This window comes from Haematobia irritans, chromosome 5 (genome assembly GCF_050003625.1).
Source record: "Haematobia irritans isolate KBUSLIRL chromosome 5, ASM5000362v1, whole genome shotgun sequence".
Taxonomy (NCBI): domain Eukaryota; kingdom Metazoa; phylum Arthropoda; class Insecta; order Diptera; family Muscidae; genus Haematobia; species Haematobia irritans.
Genome location: NC_134401.1, coordinates 123,709,780 through 123,724,371, shown reverse-complemented (window position 1 = coordinate 123,724,371; position 14,592 = coordinate 123,709,780). Strand labels below are relative to the sequence as shown.

Below are 14,592 nucleotides of genomic sequence, written 5' to 3'. Positions count from 1 at the left end.
TTCTATACAATATCAGAAAATTTCTATATTACAAAAAAATGTTCAACAAAGTTCTAAAAAAATTAAATTTGATTCTACAGAAAATTTAGTAAAAAAGCGATTCTACAGACAACACACAAATATAAAATTTTGATTAACAGAAATTTTTTTTTTTTGTATTTTCTAAAGAAAATTTTCTATAAACATTTGTTCCACAGAAAAATTTCTATAAAATTGAGTTCCACTGAAAATTTTCTAAAAAACATTTTCCAAAAAAGTTAAGGAAATGTTTGTTTTACAAAAATTTTGTATAAAAATTGGATCTGCAGACAATTTTGTATTAAAAATTCTATAATTTTTTGTTTTACAGAAAATTTCTATAAGATTTCATTCTACAGACAATTTTCTGAAATACAAAATTTAGCAAAAGAATGATTCTGCAGACAATTTTGTATAAAATTTAGTTCTACGGAAAATTTTCTATAAATTGTTCTAAAGAAAAATTTAAGATTTTGGTTCACAGAAAAATTTCTAGAAAATTGAGTTCCACTGAAAATTTTCTAAAAAATGTTTTCCAAAAAAAAAAAAAAATACGGAAATTTTGTATAAAAATTGGATCTGCAGACAATTTTGTATTAAAAATTCTATAATTTTTTGTTTTACAGAAAATTTCTATAAGATTTCATTCTACAGACAATTTTCTGAAATACAAAATTTAGCAAAATAATGATTCTGCAGACAATTTTTTATATAATTTTGTTCTGCAGATAATTTTGTATAAAATTTAGTTCTACAGAAAATTTTCTATAAATTGTTCTAAAGAAAAATTTAAGATTTTGTTCCACAGAAAAATTTCTAGAAAATTGAGTTCCACCGAAAATTTTCTAAAAAACATTTTCCAAAAAAAAGTTAAGGAAATGTTTGTTTTACAAAAATGTTGTATAAAAATTGGATCTGCAGACAGATTTGTATAAACAATTCTAAAAAAAATTTTGTTTAAAAAAAAATTCTATAAGATTTCATTTTACAGACAAATAAAAATTAAAATAAAATAAAAATAAAAATTCTGCTAGAAATTTTCGAAAAAAAAATTCCACTGAAGTTTAAAAAAATTTAGAATATTCTACAAAATATTTTCTATAAAATATTTTCTATTAAAAGTTTTTGTTCTATACAAAATATTGTGTAAAATTTAGTTCTACAGAAAATTTTCTATAAAATTTATTTTTACAACAAGTATATACGGCCGTAAGTTCGGCCAGGCCGAATCTTATGTACCCTCCACCATGGACTGCGTAGAAACTTCTATGAAAGACTGTCATCCACAAATTTCAACTCACTCGGATGAAATTTGCTTCTCCAAGAGGCTCCAAAACCAAATCTCGGGATCGGTTTATATGGGGGCTATAAATGATTATGGACTGATATGGACCACTTTTGGCATGGTTGTTAAATATCATATACTACCACCACGTACCAAATTTCAACCAGATCGGATGAATTTTGCTTCTCCAAAAGGCATCGGAAATCAAATCTGGCGATCGGTTTATATGGGAGCTATATATAATTATGGACCGATATGGACCAATTTTTGCATGGCCATTAGAGACCATATACTAACATCATGTACCAAATTTCAGCCGGATCGGATGAAATTTGTTTCTCTAGAGGCTCTGCAAACCAAATCGGGGGATCGGTTTATATGGGGGCTATATATAATTATGGACCGATATAGACCAATTTTTGCATGGTTGTTAGAGACCATATACTAACATCATGTACCAAATTTCAGCCAGATCGGACGAAATTTGTTTCTCTTAGAGGCTATGCAAGCCAAATCGGGGGATCGGTTTATATGGGGGCTATATATAATTATGAACCGATGTGAACCAATTTTTGCATGGTTGTTAGAGACCATATACTAACTCCATGTACCGAATTTCAGCCGGATCGGATGAAATTTGTTTCTCTTAGAGGCTCTGCAAACCAAATCGGGGGATCGGTTTATATGGGGGCTATATATAATTATGGACCGATGTTGACCAATTTTTGCATGGTTATTAGAGACCATATACTAACACCATGTACCAAATTTCAGCTGGATCGGATGAAATTTGCTTCTCTTAGTGGCCTCGCAAGCCAAATTTGGGGGTCCGTTTATATGGGGGCTATACGTAAAAGTGGACCGATATGACCCATTTGCAATACCATCCGACCTACATCAATAACAACTACTTGTGCCAAGTTTCAAGTCGATAGCTTGTTTCGTTCGGAAGTTAGCGTGATTTCAACAGACGGACAGACGGACGGACGGACATGCTCAGATCGACTCAGAATTTCACCACGACCCAGAATATACATACTTTATGGGGTCTTAGAGCAATATTTCGATGTGTTACAAAAGGAATGACAAAGTTAATATACCCCCCATCCTATGGTGGAGGGTATAAAAATTTTCCTATAAAATGTACTTCTACAGAAAATTGTTTATAAAATTTTGTTCTACAATTTTTTTATAAAATTTTGTCCAATAAAAAAATTTTCTTTAAAAATGTGAAGAAGATTTTTGTCTAAAAAGACATCTATAACATTTTTTTCTGAATATATTTATTCTTACCAAATATGTTCTACAGAAAATTTTTCTTACAATTTGATTTGCAGAACATTTTCTATAAAATGTTGCTCTAAAGAAAAATTTCTGTAAAATTTTGTTTTCCACAAATTTCTATAAACATTTTTGCCCAAAAAAAAAAAATGTACAATTTTATTTTACACAACGTTCTCTATTTTTTTTCTTCAAAAATTTTTCCATAAAAATTTGGTTCAATAGAAAATTTTGCTTAAAAATCGATTCTGTACATTCTTTTGAAGAAAATGTTTCTATAAATTTTTTCTGTAGAGAAAATTTGCTCTAAGATTTTGGCCTAAAAACTATTTTCTAAAACACAATTCTATATGAAATTTTCCAAAAAAAAATCTTCTGCAGTAAAATTTTGAAAGCAATGTACTTTCTACAGAAAGTTTCATATAAAATTATGTTCTTCAGAACATTTCTGTTAAATTATTTTCTATTGAGAATTTGTACTCCACAAAAAATCTTCTATAAAATTTTATTCTACACTCAATTTTCTATAAAATTGGGTTCTTCAGAAAATTTACTATAAAATGGGTTCTACAGAAAATATTTAATAAAATAAAAAATCAACAAAAATTGTTCTGTAAAATTTTGTTCTACAGACAATTTTAAAAGAAATCTACAGATATATTTCTATAAAATATTGTTTACAGAAAATATTCTATAATGTTCTGTTTTTGATAAGTTTTTGATCCACAAAAAAAAAAAAAAAAAAAAAAACAATGACGATTGAAGAGAAGCCAACAGTAACAAACAAAACGAATGAAGATAGAGGAAGCACGCTCAAAAACAAACCCAGCCAAATACATACAAATCGATGATTTGAGTTTGGCAAAGGAAAAGAGATATGCTGGCAAATTTGTTTAGGCAGTAGCCGACTATCAAACCCTTTTTCGGGAGGTTCAAGTGTAGTTCACGTTGGGTTGAGTGAATTACCCGAATTTATTCTGATAATTGGTTGATAGTTTTGCTGCAAGTAGAGGATGCTGATGAGGAATGTGGTAATTCCGAAACAACTGTACATCCAACCATCTTGCAGTCTGTAGGGCTTTGCCCAAATAAATTTGACAAGCATACTTTTCCTCTGTTGGTTAAGCTACATTTGTAGTTTAGTCAATGCATGGCTTTAAGCTGAGATCAAAAAAAAAAGAAAAAAAAACAACAATGACGATAAAAATTTTCTATAAAATTTTAATCTAAACAAAATTTTCATAAAATTATATTCTATTAAAAATTTCTATAAAATGTTTACTGAAAATTTTCTATAATTTTCTGTTTTTGATAAATTTTTGATCCACAGAATATTTTCTATAATAATTTAATCTATAAAAAATTTCTATAAAATTGTAATCTAAATTTAAAATTTCCATAAAATCATATTCTATTAAAATTTCTATAAGATGTTATTAATTTTAATTTTATTTTTTTTTTAGATTCTGTTTACACATATTTATTTGCTTTTAAAATTTATTTTTTTATGTGCATTCCCATTATCAGAATCTTAGGGTTAGGGGAGAGAAAGGACAGAGATAACATGCCAGTTCATGTAGCAACACCTAAACCTATAGACTTAATGTACGACTGTCATCTTGTCCTTACTACTTGTCTGGCTAGCTAGCAAAAATGGTCTGTTTGCTGTTTTCCTTGACAGGAATCCTAACGGTGCATAACAAAAATTTTGAGTCTGTGTCAAATGCTCATACACCCCAGCCAGACAAACAGCCAGTCATGGTTGTCTGTATAGACCAATGTCAAATATAGCCTTATGGCTTACATTGGAGTATATTTTATTGTTTCCAAGCGACTGAAATTCTATGGATGTTTCTGAAAAATTGTTCAACAAAAGTTTCAGAGCATTTGCTGCTTTCCCCATTTATGAATGGATAAATGAATGCTTGAATTCACACCTTACATTGAATCCAGACTAATGTTGAGACTAATTTTTGTGTTATTCTTGTGGCTGCTGTGGCTGGGGTTATTCTAGCCATTGTCATTGTTTTAAATCTGTTCGTATGAAAAATTATGTTTGCTGGAGGTCCTTCAGGTTGTCGTATCTGTGCAGACAATTTACAGATTGCTGATAATCTGCGGATGCAGGTGTTTGTTGTGGATGTGGTGTCCTTTACAGGTGGGAAAACTCTCTGTTATACCGAAATTCACTCAACCATAGCTGAGAGCAAAAATTTTTCTAAGGGTATGAGCAGGGTCCTATATTTTACAGCTTAAGCAAACACCAAATTACCTAGGCCTAATCAATGTACCTTACCATGGAAATATTATGGAGTAACATGATATTTTACTTCAGGACTCATCATCTCGTAGCCGTTTCCATTGGTAACTTGAGCTTCCACGTAAACCTAATGCTCTGCCTGGGAATCTAATATCTGAGCTGTGATATTCCCTGACAACATCTAATTAAATATAATGAATCAATTTACTTCTATTTGCAAACAAGGGAAACAAATAAAGACTAACAAGAATAGAATCTTAATGGTACCTTTGTTCCCATGTCGGCAGAAGGATAAGCAGAGCCAAACAAAATCCTGTCAAATTGTATATTTAGCACAAGGACGAATTATGCAGATGGTTGATAAATATTAAGTTAAGTTTACAGAAAACTTATATCAAACAAAATTTGATAGACATGGTTTTCATCAACTTCATTTTTATAGAAAATTTCGAATCAAAAAAAAAACAAAAAAAATTTCAAACAAAATTTAAAGCAAATTTTGTATCAAATGAAATTTAGTGAATATACTATCAACTAAAATGCTATTAAAGTATTTTCGGTCAAGCAAGACTCTATAAAAAAAATGTTGTTTCAATCGAAATTTTAGGAAAATTTTGTATTATACACAATTTTACAGAATTTTTTTTTTGATATACAAGTGTGTTTTTAACATAAAAAAGATTATAACAAATTTTATATAAAAAAAAAAAATATATATAAAAAATTTTGTATCAAACAAAATGTTATATACAATGTTGCACCAACCAAAAAAATCAACCATAAAAATTGTCTTAGTACTTTCTAGTAAACATAGGGAGCCACCGTGGTGCAATGGTTAGAATGCCCGCCTTGCATACACAAGTTCGTGGGTTCGATTCCTGCTTCGACCGAACGCCAAAAAGTTTTTCTGCGGTGGATTATCCCACCTCATTAATGCTGGTGACATTTCTGAGGTTTTCAAAGCTTCTCTAAGTGGTTTCACTGCAATGTGGAACGCCGTTCGGACTCGGCTATAAAAAGGAGGTCCCTTGTCATTGAGCTTAACATGGAATCCGGCAGCACTCAGTGATAAGAGAGAAGTTCACCAATGTGGTATCACAATGGACTGAATAGTCTAAGTGAGCCTGATAGATCGGGCTGCCTCCTAACCTAACCTAACCTAACCTAACCTAACCTAACCTAACCTAACCTAACCTAACCTTCTAGTAACCATGATTTCATTTAAAAAAATCGGTCAAGTGAAATTTTATAGAAAGTTTTGCATTGCACGGCATTTTGTAAATTTTTTTTTTTAAAAATTTGCCAAACGAAATTTTTTACAAAATTTTGTATCAGATACAATTGTTACTTTTTTACAGAGTTTTTTAATTAAAAGACCAAGAATTATTTTTACAATTTTGTTTGACAGAAAATTTTCTTTAAAATTTAGTATGACATAAAAATTTCTATAAATTTTTTTTTGATAGAAAAAATTTTTAAAAAATTTTGTTTGACAAAATATAAAAATTTTTTTAACAGTAAATTTTGTATCAGATAAAATCTTTGCTTTTTTTACAGATTTTTTTTTTAATTAAAAGAGCAAGAAAATTTTTTTACAAGAAAAATTTTTTACAATTTTGTTTGACAGCAAATTTTCTCTAAAATGTAGTTTGACATAAACAATTCTATAAAATTTTATTTAACACTAAAATTTCTATAAAATTTGGCTTGACATAAAATTTCCTATAAAATTTTGTTTGAAAGAAAAATTTTTGTAAAATTTAGTTTGGCAGAAAAATGTCTATAAAATTTTTGTTAAAGAAAAAATTCTATAATATTTTGTTTGAGAGGCAATTTTTTGTAAAATTTAGTTTGACAGAAATTTTATATAAAATTTTGTTTGACAGAAAGTATTCTATAAGTTTTTGTTTGTGAAACGAATTTTTTAGAAAATTTTGTATCAAATACAGATTTTTAAATTAAAGTAGAAAGCAAATTTCTTTAAAATTTTGTTAGACAGAAAATGCTTATAAACTTTTGTTTGACAAAAAATTTCTGTAAAATTTTATTGCAGAAAATTATCTATAAAATGTAGCTTGATAGAAAATGTTCTATAAAATTTTGTGTGACAGAAAATGTTCTATAAAATTTTTTTGACAGAAAATTTTCTATAAAATGTAGCTTGATAGAAAATTTTATATAAAATTTTGTGTGACAGAAAATGTTCTGTAAAGTTTTGTTTGACGGAAAGTTTTCTGTGACAGAAAAAAATTTTGTGTGATAGAAAATTTTCTATAAAATTTTGTTTGACAGAAAATTTTCTATAAAATGTAGCTTGATAGAAAATTTTGTGTGACAGAAAATTTTCTGTAAAATTTTGTTTGACGGAAAATTTTCTGTAAAATTTTGTGTGACAGAAAATTTTCTATAAAATTTTGTTTGACAGAAAATTTTCTATAAAATGTAGCTTGATAGAAAATTTTCTATAAAATTTTGTGTGACAGTAAACTTCCTATAAAATTTGGCTTGATAGAAAAATTCCTATTAAATTTTGTCTTGCAGAATATGTTCTGAAATGTTTGTTTGACAGAAAATTCCAATAAAATTTTGTTTGACTAAAAAAATGTCTGTAAAATTTTATTTTACAGAAAATTTTTTATAAAACGTAGCTTAATAGAAAATTCTCTATAGAATTTTGTTTGACAGGATATTTTCTATAAAATTGTGTGCGACAAGGAATTTTCTATAAAATTTTGTGGTACAGAAAATTTTCTATAAAATTGTGTGTGACGGGGAATTTTCTATAAAAGTTTGACAGAAAATTTTTTATAAGTTTGTTTTTTTTAGCCGAGATTTTTATAATAAAATTAAAATTGTTTGGCAGAAAATTTTCCATAAAATTTTGTTTGTTTTGTTTGAGAGAAAATGTTCTATAAATTCGTTTTCCTTCTCGAAACTACTAAACAAAGCATTTGATTTAAAAAAAAATCATAATAAACTAATGTCAAGTTTTCTTTTGCTCTTTCAGATCGCCCTCAGAACGTTCGGGTAAAGGTTGTTGTGGCCAATGGTTTGCTGGTCCTCCTTTACGTGCCTTAATAGCTGTGGTCGCCTTAGGTGGTGTTGCCTGTGCATTGGGTGGTGCAGCTTTAGGTGCTACAGGCTTAGCAGGACCTCCTAGTTCTCATTTTACAGCAGCACTACTTATGATTGGTAAGTTGTGACAATATAAAAAACAAACTAAAGAAAAATAAAACTAAAATTACATCATCTAAATTATGCAGTGGCTGCGTGTAAATTTCGCATCATTAAATTAGGTAGTTAATTCATTACGCTGTCATATTGTTCGTGACAACGTTGGTGATGATGACGTTGATGTCGGTAATGATGATGACACTATTTTATGGTTACGGTAACCGAAATTTATGTTTTTTATTTATTTGTTTATTTTTTGGCGTTTATTCAACGGTAATGTTTATTTAATTTGTGCTTGACTTGGAAACCAAACAATTTAAAGGGTTATTGAAATGGGTAGTATGAATTTTGGTATTATTAAAAACCGACAATTTCTACAGTGACAGAAAAGTTCTGAAGAACGAAATTTTATAGAAACGAAATTTTCTTTTGTTCCTAAAAATGTTTTTTAATAGAAAACAAAAACTGTTCAGGTCAATTATTTCTTGGCTTTGCTCTCATAAAAATGAAAATTTCATTCCGGTAGAAAAAGCTCCGTTATATTAACGAAGTATATCATTAAAATTGAACCAACCAAAAAAACAACAAAAAATTTTAAATGTTAGGAAAAATAAATAGAGTTATTCAAAAGACCTTGAGCTTCAAAAAATGATTTTCCTTTTAACCCCCATTCTCATGAAGCTCCGTTAGTGCTCCGTTAGCTAACGAACTTTTAAACCGTACCATGGACATATCTGTCATCTTGCCTATATATTCCACATACCAGTTAGAAATTTAACTGCTGAAAATTTTTCAGTTAAAGTTAACCGGAGAGAAGATAAAGTCTAACGGTGTTACAAGAAAATGGCCGTAAATAGAAAAAAATTTATGATATTTATGACAATTTTCATTATGTTTCATAAGAGCTTTCAATTCCTTATTTCAAAAAAAAAATAATATTTTTTAAACATTTTTTTTATTTTTTGTAATTATTAAATATTTAGCATCATAATAATTCATCAGAAATATGTTTTGAATATATTTTTATAATTTGTAGAGAAACTTCCAAAAAATTTCATTTATAATTTTCACCCATTTTCTCACAAAAAATATTTTGCAGCGCTGCAAATTACCATCGATCAGCAAAGCTAAACGTTAATATAGTTTCCATTTTGTAACCCTTTGTGGTATTACAATTGGCAATTTTTTTTTTGCCGTAACACACATAAATTGCTTTGAACTATATTTCCAGCTTTATAATTTGTCATATTTAATTGTAACCATTATGCTGGTTATTTACAAAGCCAACTTTGTCGTTGATGTGACTGGCGGTGTTGTAGGTTGTTGACAAAAAAAAAAAACAAACTTAACTCCAATGAACACGCAGCACCACCACCCCCAGTAACGTAGTAGATATCGACCTAAATTAACCAGCATGACAGTACCGCTAATATTACAGCTGATGCTTCTGCTATGATTTGAACAGTTTTTTATTCCCTCACTGTTACAATGTTTTATCGGACTTTTGGTAATAGTAGAATTATGACCTTCGCCAGATTTTCTTTTTACCGTAACTACAAAAAGTAATGACTCTTGGGTCTTAGTCTTAAATAAAATGCTAGAAGAAGTGGTATGTAATGAATTTATACTAATCTTAAAAGGTGTGAAAAAATGTCATAAGTTATGGTTAGAGTCTCGTTAAGTTAAAAAGAAAAAAAATTGTATTGTTGTTTTAATGGTAAGGGTTTTCATTTTGACAAGACTAAGATATAGTCACACTAGGCAAATATTTGACCAAAATGAGTGTCAAACTTGTTTCCAGGAGCATTTTCGAAATATCTTGATACAGTTTTTTTGAAATCGCTCTTACCGTGATGATATGTATCCAATATAAGCAAATAATGTTTGCTGGTTTCTCTGTGGTGACTAATTCTTTTTTGGTTGTTGTCAAATATTTGCCTGGTGTGACCGTACCGTAAGACTTCAGGGTAAATGTAGTATCACAATGAATAGTCTAAGTGAGCCTGAAAATTAATCGGGCTGCCACTTTAACCTTACCTAATCTAATACTACACCGTGGCTGATATATATTACAACCAATTTCAAGCTGCTATCATTTCTAAACGGCTCGTGCGATGGCTGTCACATTTATTCCAGTGACAATTCATTTTATATTTTACAAGCTTATAAAAGCATTTTGATCTGTTTCATTCAGAAATACGGTTATTCGTATATTATTCATAGTAGACGGATTAATATAAGTTTCACCATCACAAAGGCACACCTTCGTTCGAAAATATCCCAAATATGTTACCGTTTTACAACGTTAGTGGTAAATTTGTCACTTTTTCAAGTGGTGATAATTTTGTGACTCATTTGTGTTGTGTCACTAAATCACACACTTTTTACAATTGTGTGTCACCTTTTTGTCAAATTTTTTAATTACAATTCATTTATTCTGTAATAGTTTTTTACATTATTCCCCTCCTGTTAAAATTGCACATAAGATCGGTGTCTTAACAAATAACTGAGCATACGAGTCTAATACTACCCCACGGAAAATTAACGCCAATAACCACAGATAGACCTATCACAGAACTGATACTGATGCTCCAGTTTATGTCAATTTCGGTGTCTTAACAAATAATTGAGTATACGAGTCCAATACAACTCCACGGAAAATTAATGGTAATAACCACAGATAGACCTATCACAGAACTGATACTGATGCTCCAGTTTATGTAATTTTTTTTAAATTTTCGAAGATATTACACTCCTGGTAAAAAAATTTTTCATCACCCTGCCCCACTTTGTAAATCCATATTTTCGATACCACATCAAATCTGTCCAATGTGTTGGATGCTATATGCACCCATACACATATATTTTGTATATCTGACCAGATCTGCACAGAGTTCTACAATAATTATAGATTTTATATTTAAGTCGGCTAATACGCTGTGGTGGAACACAATGTTCCACTGTGTAGCGCAAGGTATAAATATATGAAACATTTAAATATGAACCAATTTTGAGGCACCTTCGTAAAAGTGTATTTATGATTTATCGGTCGGTAGATATGTATTAGAAATAAAGGAAAATTAGAGTCATTTTTACAAGTTTTCCACTTAGCAGTGGCGATTTTATATGGAAAATTTGAGTATTTTGGTCATTATTGCCCAAATCGGAAAAACATATATATGGAAGCTATATCGAAATCTGAACCGATTTCAACCAAATTTGGCATGCATACTTAGTATGTTAATTCTACTCTCTGTACAAAATTTCACTTAAATCGGAATACAACTTTGAACTATGTGGTCGGTCATATGATTGAAAATCTGGCGAAAGATGGGAGCTATATCTAAATCTAAACCGATCTCAATAAAATTTAGCACACTTGACTACACTACTAATTGTACTCCTAGTGCAAAATTTCAATCAAATTGGGCTGCCTTCTGGGGCCATATAAGTCCATATCGGGCGAAAGATATATATGGGAGCTATATCTAAATGTGAACCGATTTCAATCAAATTTTGCACACTTGACTATAGTACTAATTGTTCCTTTGTGCAAAATTGCAAGCAAATTAGAGTTAAACTCTTGCTTCTGGGGCATATAAGTCCATATCGGGCGAAAAATATATATGGGAGCTATATCTAAATCTTAACCCATTTCACTACTAATTGTACTCCTAGTGCAAAATTTCAACCAAATTGGGCTAAAACTCTGGCTTCTGGGGCCATGTAACTCAATATCGGGCGAAAGATATATATGGAAGCTATATCTAAATCTGAACCGATTTCTTCCAAAATCAATAGGGTTCTATTTTGACCCAAAACAGGAACTTGTGCTAAATTTGAAGTCGATTGGACTTAAATTGCTACCTAGACTTTGATTACAAAAATGTGTTCACGGACAGACGGACATGGCTAGATCGACTCAGGAACCCATCCTGAGCAGTATTGCTAAAAACATCATGTGTCTGTCTCGTCTCCTTCTGGGTGTTCCAAACATATGCACTAACTTATAATACCGTGTTCCACAGTATGGCGCAGGGTATAAAAACCGGTCCCTTCCATACGTTTTGACTGCGACAGGTCCATACACGCCAGCGAAAAGTCTTGTACACGGTTGCCGCAGTACATTTGGCAAAGTATGCCCCTCCAAAGAAAATAGGTGCTCTTATAAGATATTTAATTGAAGAGAAATCTGAATGATGTGGACTCGCAGAAAAAATTTTCACGAAAAGTTTTCTAATTAAAGTCTACATTGAGTTTTAAAAAATATTCAATTAAAAATTTAATTGATTTAACAAATTTTTAAATGGAAACAAAAATCAATCACAAAAATTAATAATATCAATTTTTTAATTTGATCAATTAATTTTTTAATTGATACTATAATTTCTGTGACTGAAGACATTTCAATTAAACAATTATTTCGATCAATTAATTTCGTGATTGAATCAGAAAAAAAAACTTTTGTATGCTATTCCATTTGTTTTTATTCTTTGAATAGAATAATAAGTAAGTTCAGAACGAGTTTTTTTATGGATACTACTGCGACCGTTTACTTTCGAAAATCTTAATTTTTTGTTAAGAAATAGGAATTTAGTTAAATTAAACTTTTAGGTAATGAAAAAAAAATCAGAAAAAGTTCTTGAAAAAATATGTTTTTCTAAATTTTATCAAAAAAATCAAAATGAGATTATTTGTATTCGGTAGAATATCATTAAAATCGTGATAGATTAATTTTGACTCAAGTGGCTACCGTGTACCGGTCCTGAGGTTGATCCATACGATATTTGAGAACAGTTTTCCCTTTGTTACAATAATGTTTTCAGTGGACACGTGCAATGTCTTAAAGTATGCAATGCAAATCTATAGAAGAAAAACCTCATTAATTTCCTGAATTTATTGCTAAAATTAGCAAAAATGTAAGGGAACGCCATCCAACTTCTCATAACTTTTAAGCCAATTAAAACAATAAACATATCCATATTTTTTACTACACTTCTAATTGATACTGTGAAATATATTACACGTATGATTATTGATGACTTAAACCAGCTGGTAACTATGTGCTTATTCGTGCAAAGTTTTACTGAGAAAAAATCTGCCGACAAAAAACTGCAACTGCTCTATTCTAAAAAAAATTAAAAATTTGATAATTTTTTAAAGCTCTTTTGCTGACTTTTGTTAGTAAATATATTCTGTAATAATTATCATAAATTATCGGATACTCGAAGGGAGCTTTTTATTTTGTTCCATTTAATTTAAACATAAAGAAATTTTATTTATTTTGCTAAAAATTTAATGAAATTTTGAGCATTTATAATGAAATTGATTTCATTGGATATGTTCATTTGTGATATTGTTTGTGTTGATAGTTCTTCGTACGAAAAACTAAGAAAAAGTAGCAATAAAACGATTAATGGCCTAAATGAACCCTCAATGGCTAACGACGATTAAGAGATTTTCGATAATCAATAAATCCTACTGCTATATAAGATAATAACAAAACAAAAATTATCAAAATATGAACGAACGAATGAATGATTCAGTCAGTTTGTAATGAAACATTGGATATTCATATATGAATATGTTGAGCTTTCGTTCGCTTTTCGAATACAAAGCCATCAAACTGTGAAAGAGAAAGTCCAATGGGAAAAAAATATAATGAAATGGCATAAAAATTTGTTGTCATCTTTACCATCTCATATACGAGTATATGAGTGGTTTGAATGTGTGTGGCCTGAGGGAGAGATTTTTAAACAAAAAAAAAAACACAAAATTAATTTCAACAACTAGCAACAAAATTTCTGCTCCAACAACTACCATTGTTGTTACTGTACGAATATACCAAGAGTCGACTTCAAGCGTTACCATTTCTACGCCCACTAAATGGGTTAATTTTTCAATTATTGCATTCATTCCATTCATTGTCTAATGGCATTATTGTGATCACTCTTTGTCATTGTGTGACACTAAAACTCTTATTTCTGATGACAAGAAAGAAATATAAAAGAAATGTGTATTTAATAAAGAAAATATTTCGAATGAAATGACTTGACGAAAAAAATCTCGTATTTAGCATTGTCCATTGACCATAATTAGATGCTTATATTGAAGGCTATACACGAATATTCTCGAAATTCTTATGAATACGGTGAGTGAATGAAATGACAATAACAGTGTTAACAGTTTAGGAAAATATCGGCTTAGATATTAACATACAGAGTAGCTGGCTGAGTCAAACGATCCTATTTTTGTTGTATAAAATAATTGGTTATAACCTATGGGACAAAAATGTATGGAAGTAATCTAAATTTCTACACTCCATTCTTGACGTATGCTTTGAGTAGTTTAAAAAATAAGTTGCTAGCTTTACGTATGTAATCTGCCAATAGTTTACTCCTTACAAATGGCTTTCTTAAGTCCACCCAATCTTGAACATTTAGTATTACTTACATAGCTCCTCTTGACATCCAGCTAATGTATACACGAAATTAAATGTAAATTTCATTCAAATCAGCTTTACTTTGACACCATGCTCGATTAAACCCATTGGAGAGAAGTTATGAGCGATTAC

General features: G+C 29.8%; 1 protein-coding gene across 1 annotated transcript in view; it reads left to right on the top strand.

The window, feature by feature from the left end:
• The window catches only part of LOC142238680 (uncharacterized), a 339,972-nt gene that overhangs the window by 296,988 nt on the left and 28,392 nt on the right, over window positions 1–14,592 (top strand). The window contains exon 3 of the mRNA XM_075310386.1: window positions 7,852–8,036. Coding sequence (XP_075166501.1) covers window positions 7,852–8,036 — 185 coding nt within the window. The remainder of the gene's footprint in view (window positions 1–7,851; window positions 8,037–14,592) is intronic.